This window comes from Neoarius graeffei, chromosome 12 (assembly GCF_027579695.1).
Source record: "Neoarius graeffei isolate fNeoGra1 chromosome 12, fNeoGra1.pri, whole genome shotgun sequence".
NCBI lineage: Eukaryota > Metazoa > Chordata > Actinopteri > Siluriformes > Ariidae > Neoarius > Neoarius graeffei.
The window spans coordinates 1733610-1751909 of NC_083580.1; the positions used below are offsets into that span (position 1 = coordinate 1733610).

The 18300-nt window shown below is 41.1% G+C and overlaps 1 protein-coding gene across 1 annotated transcript in view; it reads left to right on the forward strand.

Moving 5' to 3' along the window:
* The window catches only part of stk32a (serine/threonine kinase 32A), a 48307-nt gene extending 32373 nt beyond the window's left edge, over positions 1-15934 (forward strand). Inside the window, exons 6-12 of the mRNA XM_060934951.1 lie at positions 472-561; positions 3730-3833; positions 4234-4350; positions 6351-6476; positions 8382-8510; positions 13288-13352; positions 15814-15934. Coding sequence (XP_060790934.1) covers positions 472-561; positions 3730-3833; positions 4234-4350; positions 6351-6476; positions 8382-8510; positions 13288-13352; positions 15814-15934 — 752 coding nt within the window. The remainder of the gene's footprint in view (positions 1-471; positions 562-3729; positions 3834-4233; positions 4351-6350; positions 6477-8381; positions 8511-13287; positions 13353-15813) is intronic.
* The last annotated feature ends 2366 nt before the right edge of the window (positions 15935-18300 follow it).

Consider the following 18300-nt stretch of genomic DNA (forward strand, 5'->3'; position numbering starts at 1 on the left):
ATGAGAGTCGCCCTATTTCCAAGGTGACTGGCTCACACTTCCCTCCCTCATTACATCCGTTAGCCTTTTTCAGCTCTTCTGCACCAAAATAACTCAAAATAACACACATACAGATGGGCTTATAAACACTTATACACACTATAAACACAGTCATTAATACGAGTGTCTTTATAACACAGTGTGTAGATCTACATAAAGCAACATAATCCTCTAAAGCAGCAAACGAGAACCACAAAGCTTATTGTTTTTAAAAGAAACCTGTGGTGTGACAGACAAGCACGTACTCTGTTGCTGGAAGAAAGCATGTGTGTGGGGGGGGGTTGTTTTTTTACGCCGTGATGAAAACCATGACATTGGATCAGACAGTTATCATACTGCAAGATTATCATATTATTCCAGCACTAATTCTAGCCACCTGCTGCTGAAGGTTAAATGAGAGATGTGTGTGTGTGTGTGTTTCTGATCTCTCAGGTCACACTCATCTGACCGACTTCAACATTGCTGCTATCGTCAAAGACGATTTAAAAGCCACATCCATCGCTGGGACAAAGCCATACATGGGTGAGAGATTCTACACACACACACACACACACACACACACACACACACACACACACACACACACACACTTGTTTTAACTCTGTGGAGTTTTAGCTTGATATGAACTAGTTTCTGGCTTTAGATCCCATCACCACTCGTTGATTCCATCATCACACAGCCATTTTGTGTCCCATTTACAAATCTGTGTGTAAACTATAAAACACAGATAAAGTTTCCTTCACAGCAGTAATCAGTGGGGTCCAATAGATTGAGCGCAAGTGAAAATTGATTGTTCTTTTATAATTTAATACAACAAATTGTATTATTGCCAATAACTGTCAATGAGCTGTTACTATGGAAACGATAATGTATTCAAACAGTTTTTTTTTCTGTTGTCCTGAAAATCTGCTCAGTGAGAAACTCTGGGATGTCCAATCTTTTCATATTCTATTAAGAATCAAAAACTCAGATGGTGCATCCCAGGTTTTATTAAAAAAATGTATATCTATCTTGTTTATTTTGGCTCTCTGGTGTATTGCTGTATTGCGCTGTATAGAACAGAGTTTATTGCCACTTGCACAAGTACACTGCAGTACAGGCACCTTGGAATTCTTGAGCGTTTTCCACGAGTCAGCTTCATAGACCTTTTTTTTTTAAACCCACACAAGAGAGACAATTCACAAATATCTCATCTCATCTCATTATCTGTAGCCGCTTTATCCTGTTCTACAGGGTCGCAGGCGAGCTGGATCCTATCCCAGCTGACTACGGGTGAAAGGCGGGGTTCACCCTGGACAAGTCGCCAGGTCATCACAGGGCTGACACATAGACACAGACAACCATTCACACTCACATTCACACCTACGGTCAATTTAGAGTCACCAGTTAACCTAACCTGCATGTCTTTGGACTGTGGGGGAAACCGGAGCACCCGGAGGAAACCCACGCGGACACGGGGAGAACATGCAAACTCCACACAGAAAGGCCCTCACCGGCCACGGGGCTCGAACCCGGACCTTCTTGCTGTGAGGCGACAGCGCTAACCACTACACCACCGTGCCGCCCCCAATTCACAAATATACAAAACAATATACATTCTAAAATAAAAAACACACACTATAATACACAGTAAAAATAACAAAAAACAGTGAGAGTACTAAACAGAGCTATGTAAGGCTGTCATTAAACTGAGTGTAACTGTATAGAAATAAATATATAAAGTAATAAATATCTATCTGAAATGGTATTGCACATATTAGGTGAGTATTGCACATTTTGGTTGAGGAGGTAGAGATAGAGGTTAAAAAATCCACTTATATTGCACATGGAGACATTGTGTGTGCGTGAAGAGTAATCGATGAGGTAGTTAGCTGTCCAGAGTTTGAGTGGGTTGTGGTAAGAGGTGCTTCATTCCCTCCTTAATGTCCTGTGCCACCAGCCTAACGACAGAAGGAAAGAAGCTGTTTTACAGTCGGGCCCTGTGAGTGCTGATGCTTACAGGCCTGTGGTGTCTCCGGTTGTAGCCCGTGATCACCCACTTGAACAGAGCATAAGCCGGGCAGTGTTTGTCTTTAAGGATGCTCTGTGCTTTCCTTCTGCAGCGCTGGGTGTTCATAGTGTCAATGGAGGGGAGATCAGAGCCAATGACTTTCTCTGCTCTTTTAATTACCTGCTGTAGCGATTCCTCTCAGCCAGGGTGATGTTGCCACACCATACTGTGATACCACTGGTGAGGATGCTCTCAACAAGTCCTCTGTAGACTTGGATGAGGGGCTGGCGTCTAAGTCTGGCCTTCTTCAGCAGTCTGATGAAGTACAGCATCTGCTGGGCTCTTTTCACCCAAATTGCAGTGTTTTTAGCCCAGCTGAGGCCTCCTGAAATGTGAAGGCCCAGGAACTTATAGCCGTCAGTCCGCTTCACCTCAATCCCCCTGATGGTGAGAGGCTGCAGAGGACGGGCTGTCCTCCTAAAGTCTATTATGAGTTCTTTCATTTTTTTCTGTGTTAAGGACAAGATCATTGTCCTCTCCATAGGCAGTGATCTTGTGAACCGAGTCCCTGTATGACGACTCATCCCCCGCTCTGATGAGGCCAAGGATGGTTGTGTCGTCCACATACTTGATGACAGGATTGTCCTGGGTGGATCCACAGTCATGTGTGTACAGTGCGAAGAGTTTGGGGCTGAGGCAGCAGCCCAGCGCTAGCTGTGAGCTCAGCAGAGACCTTCTTTCCCATCCTCACCACTTGTGGCCTGTCAGTGAGGAAGCCCAGGATCCAATTACAGGTGGGTGTTGGTACTCCCAGGTTCGCCAGCTTAGCGGTCAGTTTCATCGGCCTGATCGTGTTAAAGGCAGAGCTGTAATCCAGGAACGATAGCTGCACGTATGTGTTTTGAGTGTCCAGGTGTTGCAAGATGCAGTGAAGCGCCAGTGCCACCACATCGTCCACTGATCTGTTCATGCGATAGGCAAACTGAAGAGGGTCCACTATGTCTGGAACCACAGAGTTTATGTGTTGCAGAACCAGCTTCTCCAGACACTTCACAGCAACTGATGTGAGTGCCACAGGTCTAAAATCATTCATTATGGTTGTGTTTGTTTTTTTGGGGACTGGCACTATGACAGAGGACTTACAGATGCATAGAACAGTTTCCTGCGAGAGTGAGGTGTTAAAGATGTCTGTGTACACCTCCGCCAGCTGTTCTGCACAGGCCTTTAAGACTCTCAGTGCCGCACGGTCAGGTCCCTCTGTCTTGCAGGGGTTCAGCTTCCTCAGAGCTCTGAGGACGTGTGTGTATGGTATCGGATACAGTCTAACAGGATTACAGGCGTAATTGACCTCCAGTCTAATCTCGTAATGCTGAGTGATGGATGTGAGATTTTATCAGAAAGAGATCAGTGCTGTGGAAAAGCTCCATGTTTATTTTATGAACGAATATGAATACTGATCCCGAGCTGACAGTAAAACAGAAATGGAGAAGAACTGAAGATCTGAGCTGAACATAATTTCTTATATCATGTGTGTATGTAACTCACTCAGACATTTTATAAGATCTGAATTTGCCTACACACACCTCCAGGTCTGTATAGTGCGTGTTTTACAAAACCACTGTGATCCTGTAGATGAGCTGGTTTGGAGAGAGCACTAACCGTATCATACTGTACCATCTCTCATTTGTGTCCTTCTGCAGCTCCAGAGCTTTTCCAGACGTTTGAGGGAGCACATCCGGGTTACTCGTTTGCAGTGGACTGGTGGTCTCTGGGTATAACAGCTTACGAGCTGCTACGTGGTCAGGTGACATGACAAACTTCCAGCAGATCTGGGATCAGTTGATCAGAGCTCGTTTAGTATTACTGCAGCAATCTTTCTGAATATATCACCACAGTAATGGGATAACATGATGAGATCATTCTGAGCGTAGTGACTTAATTCTGCAGCCAACATCTTTATCCTTCATCTTCATCCTAAATGAGTCTTTCAATGCCACACCTTAATTTAAAAAAAAGTATAAATGTTATTATTAGTAATCTTATTATCAAGGTAAAAGAAATGGCTGCCAGTTTATCAGTGTGACACACGGATCTGAAACAGACCACTCTATTGAAGATACATGATGAAGTAGACATGGGTGTATCAGTTTGTATAAAATAGATCAGCGTTAATCTGACCTGTCCCACGCTGACGTATTTTCCAGAGGCCGTATATAATGCGCTCCAGCACGCCCACCTCAGAGATCCTGCAGTCCTTCCATAAAGTCCATCCCTGCTATCCAGCCGCTTGGTCAGTAGAGATCAAGTCTCTGTTGAGGAAGGTAAAACCGCGAGAAAATAACATGCTTTCATATCAGTGATTTTCTATATATATATATATATCTGTCCACATTCACTGGATATGAGCAATCACACACTCTGATTGGTTACTCTACTACTCGACTATCAGCTCATATACCATAAATAGAGAAAAACAAAACGGTAGAGTGTGTTGCTGAACCAACTGAGGACAAGATAAAAACTCTACTCAAACAAAACCCCAAAAATTACCAAAAAAAAAAAAAAGGCAACAAAATATGGAATAAAAGTATCTGATGGTAAGAACATATGGGACATTCCACTGAATGGGTGCCATTTGCTTGCTCTACCACTCCCAAATTAAACTTAATTTGTTATATCTTTTCAATGCTGATTATAATAACACACACATTTAACTATTCAAAATGTGTATTGGTCAACCTCAGGCTATGTTACAAGGTTTGGAAGTCAAAGATGGCTGCATTTTTTTCAGTCCTGTTACCAAAACTCTGAAAGTAACAGGACTGAGTTTTTAGCCTAGGATTAGCTAATACATGGAATTAAGCCACATGGCGTCATCGCTAATAGCATAACCACACTTAGCACATTCTAGTGATTTACCAAAAATCTGTATTTTTAAAATAAACAAATATCATCTAAGAAATAATTTAAGTAACAGGACAGTATGTTGACATTGACCTTATCAGTCAAAGTTAAAAAAATCATCAAATATACAGAAAAGTAAATGACAGAACTAACTTTTGGTCTTCCCATGGCCTTCAGAAGACACAACTGATGCAACTTCCTGTTGAGCATATGATTTATGGAATGTTCCAAATTTGTCAGATGGAGTAATATGTTTGGGTAACAGGACTGAGTGAAAACCCAGGGACACGACTAAAATGTGTATTTTAACTAAGATATTGTGGATTTCTTATGAAAAAAATATATTTAAACCATGGATAGGATATGGAGTCACACAACAGTGCAAAAGAAATACTGTTTCTGAAGGATTTTAATCATAATATTTCATAGTTAAGTATAGAGTGCGGGGACCGGTAACACATGCTATTTTTCAGTGTTTTAGGTAGTTTTTATTAATCCTTACAATTATATATCTTAAATTTGAAATCAGATCAATGTGCAGGACATTCTGCGTAATAAGGAAATGTATTTTAAAGTACATTTTTACGTGCATTTGTACATATAATTTTCTAGGGACGGAAATGGCACCGATTCGGTGGAATGGCTCATATATATTTTTTATTTTTTAATAATTATTATCACATTTTTCACAAACTGCTCCCGTTATTTCACCGGTTTGTTTACATTCTAAGCAGAAATGATTTTGTCGGACGTTTTGTATAAAGTTATTTATTGAATTTGCAAAAAAATAAAAAATAAAATGCTCTGTTTCTCAAAATCCAGTGAATGTGGATAGAATAAAACAGTTATTCGACTCAATCTCATCGTACATGGATTATAGACAGCTCGGTGCTACGCGCCTCATCAGCTATCAGCTCATGTACGACTCGATTTTGTGGAATAACTGTTAATATATTTAGGCACTGCTTAAAAGCGGAGCTCCAGAGGAGTGTAAACTGGGTTAGTAAATAATCCCAGGTTATTTTTTTAAAAAGCAAATTAAAATAAGGGCTGGATAAAAACCCATCCATCTTATGGAAATAAAGATACAAATTTTATTGTCTGGTTGTCAAGTGTTTATGAGATGCGTTGCCTGGCTCTTACGATCGCGTTCCCTGTGGTAGTATACATACATCATTCATTCATCATTCGTGTTGTCGTAAACGCCATCAAACATCAGGCCAGTGCTTTTCTATATTCTCTTAAGTCTGGAGCTCTGCTATTAAATGCAATAAGGCAGAACATCTGTGTAGTGTTTTTTAATATTGTGAAGATTTTAGTTTCTTTTTTTGCATTAATTTGACCTTCCTGTACAACTCATGTTTTTAAAAAAGTACATTTGTGCGTTGAAAAATAAAACGTGCGCACCATGTTTCAGCTGCTGTGTGTCGATGCACAGAAGCGTCTCTCGTCTCTCTCTGAGCTGAAGGACACGGAGTGTCTCTCCAGTGTGAACTGGGACGCTGTGCTTAATAAACACATCCCACCAGGCTTCATCCCTAATGTAAGGGTCAAACACACACACTCTTCAAAATCTCAGTGTCTCTTCTGTTCATCTCAGTTAAGTAGAGAATGAAAAACTCTGGGGCGGCACGGTGGTGTAGTGGTTAGCGCTGTCGCCTCACAGCAAGAAGGTCCTGGGTTCGAACCCCGGGTCCGGCGAGGGCCTTTCTGTGTGGAGTTTGCATGTTCTCCCCGTGTCCGCGTGGGTTTCCTCCGGGTGCTCCGGTTTCCCCCACAGTCCAAAGACATGCAGGTTAGGTTAACTGGTGACTCTAAATTGACCGTAGGTGTGAATGTGAGCGTGAATGGTTGTCTGTGTCTATGTGTCAGCCCTGTGATGACCTGGCGACTTGTCCAGGGTGTACCCCGCCTTTCGCCCGTAGTCAGCTGGGATAGGCTCCAGCTTGCCTGCGACCCTGTAGAAGGATAAAGCGGCTAGAGATAATGAGATGAGATGAGATGAGATGAAAAACTCTGTGTGTGTTGTGCTGCAGCAGGAAAATAATCAGTGAAATCAAGTGAAGTGTTTTATTCCTCTGATACTACAGCGTTCTGACAATTATTACAATTTAATGAATTAAAGAATGAGATCATACAGTGGTGCTTGAAAGTTTGTGAACGCTTCAGACTTTTCTATATTTCTGCATAAATATGGCCTAAACCATCATCAGCTCAACAGATGACCTCAGTACGATAGAAATGCTGAAATATTTGGAAGATTTTCCTCAATAAACGACCAAGTATAATGTTTTTGTCTCATTTGTTTTCACGGAGATGTCTTTATCTTCTTTTAGGATTTGATGTTGTTTTAGGTCATATTCATGCAGAAATTTAGAAAATTCTAAAGGGTGCACAAATTTTCAAGCACCGCTGTACTTTTTATCCATTTACAGTTACATGCTGTGACATAAAAACATACATGAAAATCCCTCACCTTTTGGCGAAATTCGTCGTTTTGAAACCAAAATGTGTTTGATATTGTGTTTGATATTGACCCAAAGGGCAAGGAGGTCGCTTCGCATCCATAGACAGTTCGTGCCAGTTTGCACCTCCTCCTCCTGCTTTGATATTGACGCGATAGCAACGAGTACATCTCGCTGCGAAGGGCAAGCAGCATCATTTCGCACCTCTTCTCCTGCTGGCCAAAGCGTGCACACATCAGTCAGAGTGCAGACCAGACCGCTGGAAGCTGGATTGAGTCATCAGACTGAATTTCCTACTTTTTTTAAGCTTTCCTGATTGCTATCAAAACAAACAAAACTTCAGCATTCGAAAGAGGGCGTGCGCGTCTTTTGACAATCCCTGTGTCCGAAATTGCTCGCTACTCACTATATAGACCCCTTCGCAGTAAACGTCATTCATACGTAAGCGGAAATTGCGCGCGCAGCCTGGACTCAAAAAAGACTCAGCGAATGCCTAGTTGTTGTGTTGTCGGGTGTCAGAATCGTAGCAGTGATGGGGTTAAAATGTACAGAATTCCAGCAGGATCTCACTCATTCCAAAAAAATCGCCGACGTCTATGGCTACAAGCCATCAAACGTGTAGACTGGGATTTTTAAAAAAAAATACCAACCTCACATTAAAAACTTAACCTGAATTTTTAATCATAGAATAGCATGGACATGTGTACTATGTGATTTATTTTATACAGTTTTAACATTACTTTTGTTTTTACTTATATTTTGGTAAGATGCGGATTCTCATTTCCTTTTTGTTTATTGTAATAGGAAAGTGTTTAATTAGTATTTAAATATTTTTTTTTATTGCTTGTAGTGTGTGTAGGTAACAGATGGCCGTGAAAATGTTCCATACATAATAATGAGTCTCTTGGCTCTTGGGTGCACGCTCCATCTGCCCCAGTTTAGTTTTTATAATTGTATTTTTTTTTTTTAAAATACGACCTTAGAGACGGAGACTAAACTGTGACCCGACGTTCGAGCTGGAGGAGATGATCCTGGAGTCGAAGCCACTGCACAAGAAGAAGAAGAGATTAGCGAGGAAGACGAGGGATCAGGGCTCTGACGGATCTCCGCAGGTAAAACCCCAGCAGTGTGCACGATTACCTTTTCATTTTCTGTTTGTTTCTACACTTTTATTAGCTTCACTGTATAATGTCACAGACTTTTTATAAAGTTTTATGAAAATGAAGTCTTTACTGAGTCTTACTGATGGAGAAGCCGTGACAGCGTATAAAGACAGAAACATGTTCTTCATCAGTATGAGGAAAAGACATTCTGGAAAGCTGGTAAAACAAACCAACTGCCATCTCACACAGACTCCTCCCTCTTCTAAACCAATAAATGGTAATAATTTTTTTTTTCCTGAGCCAAGCAGTGGGTGTAAAAAGGGAATAGTTGTTTGGGAAGACACAGCCAGAAACACAGCGATGAACCATGTTTACTCCTAATGAGCTGCTACTGTAGAGCAAGACACGCCCCTGGGGGCGGGACATAGAGTGCTGCTTAAAAGTTTCTGAACCCTTTAAAATTTTCTATATTTCTGCATAAATATGACCTAAAACATCATCAGATTTTTACACAAGTCCTAAAAGTAGATAAAGAGAACCCAGTTAAACAAATGAGACAAAAATATTATACTTGGTCATTTATTTATTGAGGAAAATGATCCAATATTACATATCTGTGAGTGGCAAAAGTATGTGAACCTCTAGGATTCGCAGTTAATTTGAAGGTGAAATTAGAGTCAGGTGTTTTCAATCAATGGGATGACAATCAGGTGTGAGTGGGCACCCTGTTTTATTTAAAGAACAGGGATCTATCAAAGTCTGACCTTCACAACACATGTTTGTGGAAGTGTATCATGGCACGAACAAAGGAGATTTCTGAGGACCTCAGAAAAAGCGTTGTTGATGCTCATCAGGCTGGAAAAGGTTACAAAACCATCTCTAAAGAGTTTGGACTCCACCAATCCACAGTCAGACAGACTGTGTACAAATGGAGGAAATTCAAGACCATTGTTACCCTCCCCAGGAGTGGTCGACCAACAAAGATCACTCCAAGAGCAAGGCGTGTAATATTCACTATTACACGTGTAATAACCACTACACCGCCGTGCCTCCCAGAAGACTTAATTATTTATGTTTATTATATTTTGAGAATGTCAGCATGACTCATGACTAAACGCAGACAGAAACTCAAGCAGGAAGTTAAACTTCACATTGAGTTGTGCTATTGTGGATGCTTAAATGCAGACAGTGTGTGTGTGTGTGTGTGTGTGTGTGTGTGTGTGTGTGTGTGTGTGTGTGTGTGAGTGAGAGAGACACAGACTGTAGTCTCAGGTGCTGATGTGACAGTGTTTTAACGTGGACCTGAAAATTATTAACGAGAATCTTGTGTGAGCAAACGTCAGTTCAATCTGATAAATATATCACTAATATACTTAAAGTTTTTATATAACATTTGGCACTCAAATCTGAACTGAGCTTTATAAAAATATCTACCGCCAGCCGCCACTGATCATGACCTCCACAATAACAGAATTAGAGCACATCACAATATCACAAATATTACATTTACAGTTATATACATATTTATTCTATCCACATTCGCTGGATATGAGCAGTCGTGCGCTCCGATTGGCTCCTCTACTACTCGGCTATCAGCTCATATACAGTGAGTAGAGAAAAACGAAATGGTGGAGCGTGTTGCCGAACCAACCGAGGATGAAATAAAAACTCTACTTGAGAACAAAATCCCAAAAAATACAACAACAAGAGTGCTCTGAAAGCACAGTATCTCCCGCTGGCAACTGCGCCATACCTCTGGTAAAATGTGACTGAATTAAACGAAATTGCAATAGGCATATTGCGGACATAACAAAGAATCCTGTCAAGTTTTGTGAAATTCCTCCAAAAATTGTGAGAGGAGTTGATTTTAGAAGGTGAGCACCCTTCCGGGGACGGACGAACAGACGGACGGAAATCACCATGACATAATCCCCCTTCGGGCCTTTTGGCCAGTGGGGGATAAAAAAGCAACAAAATGTGGAATAAAAATATTTGATGGTAAGAATGTATTTTTATTTTTCAAGAATTATTATTATCTCATTTTTCACAAATTGCTCCTGTCATTTCGCTGGTTTGTTTACAGTCTAAGTGGAAATTATTTTGTCGGATATTTTACATAAAGTTTTTATTTGTCGAATTTGCTAAAAATAAAAATGCTCCATTTCTCAAAATCCAGTGAACATGGGTAGAATAAAACAGTTATTCCACTCAATCTTGTCGTACATGGATTATAGACAACTCGGTGCTACGCGACTCGTCGCCGACTCGATTTTGTAGAATAACTGTTAAATAGCCTGACGGCACTGTACTGCAGTGTGTGTGTGTGTGTGTGTGTGTGTGTGTTAAACATCCAGAGGTTAATTTAATGCTCTTACACATGCAGTTAAAATCATAAACGTGAGGTGATGACTAGACAAGCGCACGGCTTAATGAAGCGAGGAGAAAGATTTGCTTCGTCAGTCTGATTCCTGTAATTGTGTATTTGTGAAAATGCTAACGCAGCTGAAGTGCTCATGTATTACACTCCAGCTGTAAAGAAACTGCTCCAAGGTGACTCGTGCTGCTGATGAGCGCCGTGTACGAAGAAAACTCCAGGCTCCTGCCATCATTACTGCTTCTACTGACACCGCGTTTTATAATGAAGCAGTCTGGTCTGAGTTTTAGCATGGGCATAATTAAGATAAATAACAAAGAAATATCAAACACTATGAAAACTATCATGATGGTGTGATTTTTGCTTCCAAAAATATGAGAAATATTTATAGGCTGTGTCTCTGTGTGTATATATATATATATATATATATGTATATATATGTATATATGTATGTATATATATGATAACCTGGCAACTTGTCTAGGGTGAACCCCGCCTCTCTCGCCCGTAGTCAGCTGGGATAGGCTCCAGCTCGCCTGAGACCCTGTAGAACAGGATAAAGCGGCTACAGATGATGGATGGAGATATATATATATATATATATATATATATATATATATATATATATATATATATATATATATGATGATTACAAGAAACCAATCATACAATTAGCAAAGATTTTACTCATTTTAAACTTGAAATAATCTTGTTCGTGTTCTGGCATCTCATTTTAAATATTTATAAAACACTTGGGGACATGCTGTTTAAAGGAAAATAATCAGTTCTACTCAGTTCCACTGCCTTGAATATCAGTATCATTTTTTAATTTTGAAAATATTTTGTAAATGAAACTTCACACCTTCTTTCTCTCTTCCTGTCTCACTTGCTTTCCTGAAATCTCTCTCTCACTCATGTTCACTCTGTCACTCTTCTTCTCTTTTCTTTATTCGTTCCTCTGCACTCTGCTCCTCTCCTTCGTCTCCTGCCCCTCAGTCCCCCGTCCTCTCCTCAGAGCCCCAGCTGCCGTCCAGACAGTAATGTAAAGGGCATCAGCTCAATTAAATCACAGATAACACGCCGAGCGGAAACTGGGCTCTTCCTGTCTGAGCCAAATCACTGGGCCATTTCTTATCCTCCTCTTCCCTAACTCTCTCTCTCTCTCTCTCTCTCTCTCTCTCTTTCACCATTTGCATTTGTTTTTCTTCCTTAATTAGCTTTATTAAATTAGAGATAACACACTGGAAAAATCATTCCATAACTGATTCAGTTCATCCTTTGTGAGACTGATGGCCCGTGCTGTGTAGGTCAGAAAGTCTGGGCTTATAAATATTTCTAAATACTGTATTTTGTAGAATAAGTAAATTAAAAAATAAAGCATTATGGACACACTATACACTCCCCGGCCACTTTAATAAGAACCTGTTGTTGGTTCTAAGCTCCCTGTTCTTGGCTGCAGGAGTGGAACCCAGTGTGTTCTTCTGTCTGCTGTTGCATGCTGAGATGCTTTTCTGCTCACCACGGTTGTAAAGAGTGATTATATGAGTTACTATATCCTTCCTGGCAAAAAATCTCAAGCCAATCTGTCCATTTCCCTCTGACCCTCTCTCATCAACAAGGCGTTTGTTTCCACCCACAGAACTGTCGCTCACTCACTCAGTGTTTTTTGTTTTCTGCACCATTCTGTGTAAACTCTAGAGACTGTTGTGTGTGAAAACCCCAGGAAGGAGATCAGCAGCTTCTGAAATACTCAAACCAGTCCATCTGGATCAAACCAACACCCATACCACAGTGAGAGAAAGAAAGTCACACTTCACTGTGAGATCACAATGTTTCCCCGTTCTGATGTTTGAACATTGTGAACATTAACTGAAGCTCCTGATTTGTATCTGAGTGATTTGACGCATCGTGCTGCTGCTGCCGAGGGATCGGCTGATTACAGACCTGCAGGAAACAGCAGGGGGATGTAGGGGTGTTCCTAATAAAGTGGCCAGGGAGTGTACATTCAATAAATAAGAAGATAATAAAAAGTAATGGCAGGGGAATAAATGTAATAAATGTTTCTCTGTGTGATAACAGTATGGGTGTGGAATATATAACTTTTTTTTAAGTACGTATAAATAGTTTTTTTTTAATCCATGCTCTTGTGGTTTTCAGACCGTACTAACCTCCTAATACAGTTTTAGACTCTGAGTACTCTTACTCCGTGATCTGGTGAACCAGTATGAGGAGGTATTTATTGATAGAACCTAAAAGCACTTCTGTAAGTCGCTCAGGATAGCGGCGTCTGTGAAACGCCCTCGGCGTCCGTGTACTTTTTACATTTTCTGTAATCGTTTTGATGAGCTCATAACAACCAGCTCCAGCATGAACTACAGCATTAACAGTATGCTTGTTGTTGTGTTTGTGCAGAACGGTCAGCTCCAGCAGCGTCTCGACTGCGTACGGCGAGACTTCATCATCTTCAACAGAGAGAAGTGAGGATTAGCCAGAACTTTCAGACATTACAAAGTGTTTATTGAAATGATGTGTAAAGCCCAGACTCGAGCACAGTGTTGTCTTCGGTGTTTTTTGTCAAATCTTCATTTGACAAAATTTCACCACATTCACAAACGCACTATGCTTTCGGCTCACCATCACTGCCTGCTTTTGTGATTCCACATTTAACGTATTCAGGGTCATATTTACTCACCACAGGCTTCGAGATTTTACTGGTACAGGTTTGTGTCCTACAGCACTTTTACTTTCAAAAACTGATTCATTTTGTGTCACTGCATCTGAAGAGATGTTAGCTAGCTCCCAGCGGCAGTACGCGTTCGTCTCTTCCTGACGATGTGTCGTGATTGGCCTGGTAATATTCAAAAGTAACTGTTTGTTGAAATTATGCATTTTAATTAGCTGGGCTTTTAACTTATCTGGCTGCAGGCCAGGCCGGGTGAGCTTATGCAATCGCGCGTCGCCTGTCCACAATTTACAAAAATTCTCAAAGCTACTCCTCCAACAGGATTGATCTGATTTTGATCAAACTCACATACAGTGGTCCCCAGGTGTGTGTGTGTGTAAAAGTTGTCAAGATGGCGCCACCTGTCATATCAGAAGTCAGAAATACTTTAATTGCCAGGTATGTGGACACACATGAGGAATTTGACTCCGGTTCACTCAGCTCTCATAGTACAAAACAGATAAAAAAGCGTATACACAAAAACAAACAAACAAGCAAACAACAACAAAAATAGGTGCATAGTGCAAAGTAATCCAGGTAAGTCAAGTATGGAATAGTTAAATAAATATAAAGTATACAGTGAGCACAGAATGACGGTAAAGTGTTCAGATATTTTACAAGTGATATTACTGATATATGAGTCTGGATTTTAGCTGTTCATCACAGAAAGGATTTCCCTTTTGGTGCAATATGGTGCATAGTGCAAAGATGAATAGTAAATTTAAATAAGTATAAATATAAGTAACAGTGAGCACAGAATGACAGTATGAGTGTGCAGATATTTTCATCTCATCTCATCTCATTATCTGTAGCCGCTTTATCCTTCTACAGGGTCGCAGGCGAGCTGGATCCTATCCCAGCTGACTACGGGCGAAAGGCGGGGTTCACCCTGGACAAGTCGCCAGGTCATCACAGGGCTGACACATAGACACAGACAACCATTCACACTCACATTCACACCTACGCTCAATTTAGAGTCACCAGTTAACCTAACCTGCATGTCTTTGGACTGTGGGGGAAACCGGAGCACCCGGAGGAAACCCACGCGGACACGGGGAGAACATGCAAACTCCACACAGAAAGGCCCTCGCCGGCCACGGGGCTCGAACCCAGGACCTTCTTGCTGTGAGGCAACAGCGCTAACCACTACACCACCGTGCCGCCCTGTGCAGATATTTTGCAAGTGATATTACTGATATGTGAATCTGTATTTTAGCAGTTCATCACAGAGACAGCCTGAGGGAAGAAACTCTTCTTGTGTCTGGTTGTTTATTTATTTACAATTTTATGGGCGTCTTGGCCGGTATGAGCTACAGCCTCATCGAGGCTTTTTTTTTTTTTTAAATATCTAAACCTGCTCAAGAATTCACATAATTAAACATAGCCTCAATACCGGACAAGACACCCATAAAATCATAAATATGACAGGTGGCGCTACCATCTTGACAATTTTTATGCACAGCCACTTTTGATTGAAATCCGATCACTCCTGTAGTAGCGATTTTTGTAAATTGTGGACAGACAACAGATAGATGGACGACACGTGATCGCATAAGCTGGATGAGCTAATAACAGGCTTTGTAAAATACCAAAAAAGGCTAAAATTTAAATCTAACCATTTGGCAGTACCTCGGTCTCCACAGCCCACTAGATGGCGCTCTGAGGCCCACTGGTTGAAAACTGTCCAAGCATGACTTTATTTGTTTTGTTTTGTTTTGGGATCCTGGTCCTGATGCGCACTTTGAGTCTCAATTAGACACACTTTTATAGAAAGTTTGGCAGAAAGATTCAAAGTTTTGTACACTACCGTTCAAAAGTTTGGGGTCACTTTGAAATGTCCTTATTTTTGAAAGAAAAGCACTGTTCTTTTCAATCCAGATCACTTTAAACTAATCAGAAATCCACTCTATACATTGCTAATGTGGTAAATGACTATTCTAGCTGCAAATGTCTGGTTTTTGGTGCAATATCTCCATAGGTGTATAGAGGCCCATTTCCAGCAACTCCTCATTACATTTCATAATAGTCACACACAAAAATCTGTCTTCAGAGTTAGATATTCGAAATATTAACTTGCCAGATGAATGAATGAAGGAAAAGAGGAGATTGTGACTTTCTTTCATAGTGTATTCACATTTATACTTCATTACCTATTCTGAGTGGGTGCCTTTATTATTGCACTGTCACTGCTTGATTGCTCTTTTAATTTTATAAAGGTTGAAGACCACCAAAGCAGACACGGACCCGAGCAACATGAACCTGAAAGAGGAGACCCGAGCTCTCGAGGACGGACAGAACAACAACACTGTCACCAGCGCAGCGAGTTTATCGAGTTAGAGCTTTAAATTGTGAAATAAAAAAAAAAACACACAACATTTTATTTTGAAGGAACGGAAGCTCATCAACTCCGGTGTAGTGAGAGAGCAGCAGGAGCAGCCAGCGCAGAACGTTTTTATAAACACAGAGTCAGATTCTGCTTTAAGTGAGGAATCAGTGACCTGAAGATCAACTGAGATGCAGAGTGGCGTAGAGAGTGCAGGTCAGAATCAGTCGCTCAAACACATGCTTAGTTTGTTCTTTCCTGTTTATTTTCAGTCCTTTGAAAACAGTACGCTCTCGTGAATGTAGATGAGGAAGAATCGTTGCTTCTGTAACGTGTGCGTAAAGTTCTGATTGGTTCAATGTAGCACGAGGGGCGGAGTTAGCTGGACGTCATTCAAACAAACACAAAAACATCGCTCGCGCTCGGATGTGAGGTGTTCTTAAAAAAAAAAGCAAGACCCAGCTGAGAAGTTTGTCTTTTTTTGTCCTCTGTAAACATCCAACACTGAGTTTGTCTGAGCTTTCTGTCCTGCAGAGTGGCCTTACGCTTCACGCACGTCAGGTCTGAAAGTCCGCACGCATCAGAAACTGCTTTCATTCCATCAGTTATTAAACATTAATGCAGCTTTATATGAGCACAGCAACGTGCGGATTAACAGACAGTAAGGGGTGTGAGTCGAGCGTTAGAGCACAACACTAAACACCGTGTTAATGTCTGGGCATAAAGAGCCTCAGAAACACTTTTCAAAAGCAGCAGGAGACCTTCAGCACACACATCAGGCTGGATACAAATACAGCACTGTGAAAAAGTCTTCGGCCCCCTGTTTGGTTTTTTTCATACAAACTTTGTTATCGGTTTCTATTTGATGACTTCTACATTATCGAGTCAAAACAATACAAAAACATTTTAGTTCCAAACATGTTTTTTTTTTCTCCAGCACAAAATTAAATGTTACAGGAAAGAAAATAAAGTTTGTAAATGTCTGAGCAGCATATTCCATAACAGAGCACTTTTCAGATTAAAAAAGAAAACATAATGAAGGATACCGATGCAAAATTTTGCTGCAAAATGAAGACGCGAGTGTGAGTCAACGTGTCCAGAAGAACTGTTGGAACTTCTGTTACATCAACTGATCCACTGGTTCAGATTAACATCCCAGCGTTACTACAGATACAACACACTCACCGGCCACTTTAATAGGAACGTGTTGTTGGTTCTAAGCTCCCTGTTCTTGGCTGCAGGAGTGGAACCCAGTGTGTTCTTCTGTCTGCTGTTGCATGCTGAGATGCTTTTCTGCTCACCACGGTTGTAAAGAGTGATTATATGAGTTACTATATCCTTCCTGGCAAAAAAGCTCAAACCACCTCGAATCTGTCCATTTCCCTCTGACCCTCTCTTATCAACAAGGCGTTTGTTTCCACCCGCAGAACTGTCGCTCACTCACTCAGTGTTTTTTGTTTTCTGCACCATTCTGTGTAAACTCTAGAGACTGTTGTGTGTGAAAACCCCAGGAGGAGATCAGCAGCTTCTGAAATACTCAAACCAGCCCATCTGGCTCAAACCAACACCCATACCACAGTGACAGAAAGAAAGTCACACTTCACTGTGAGATCACAATTTTCCCGTTCTGATGTTTGCACATCGTGAACATTAACTGAAGCTCCTGGTTTGTATCTGTGGGATTTGACGCATCGTGCTGCTGGCAAGGGATCGGCTGATTACAGAACTGCAGGAAACAGCTGCATGTGGATGTAGGGGTGTTCCTAATAAAGTGGCCAGTGAGTGTATGAGAAGTATAATACGCTCAGGTAGAGGGCGTCAGAAAATTTATATCCACCGCCAAAATGATCTTTCAAGACATCGTAAGGACAAGATAAATAGAAAGAGTGTTTTCTAAAAGCGAGAACGTGACCAGCTTCTGTCTTCTGCACAGCTGACGGTACAAACACACGACGGGAAAATACGGATAAACTGACTGTCGCTGAGTTGCACGTCGTTGTAATGTTACTCCTCATATTTGCTTCCAAAAACAAACACGTGAGAATGTAGCCAAGTTCGACCTTCTGGATAGGACGTTATAGCAGAAAAGTATGGGGCCTACTGAGAGCTGAAAATGTTGCCATGGGTTACCTCAGGTCACCTTTTCATCTCATCCACCCACTGGGTGATGAACCGTCGTTCCATTCAAGCTCCTGATTGCTCCTTTCGTCTCCTCTTGTGCAGCTGTTCGTTTTGGTTGTTGTCGTTGTCGTTTGGTTATCTAGTGAATACAGTATAGTCTATAGTATTTACAGTAGTATAGTCTATAGTATTTACAGTAGTATAGTCTATAGTATTTACAGTAGTATAGTCTATAGTATTTACAGTAGTATAGTCTATA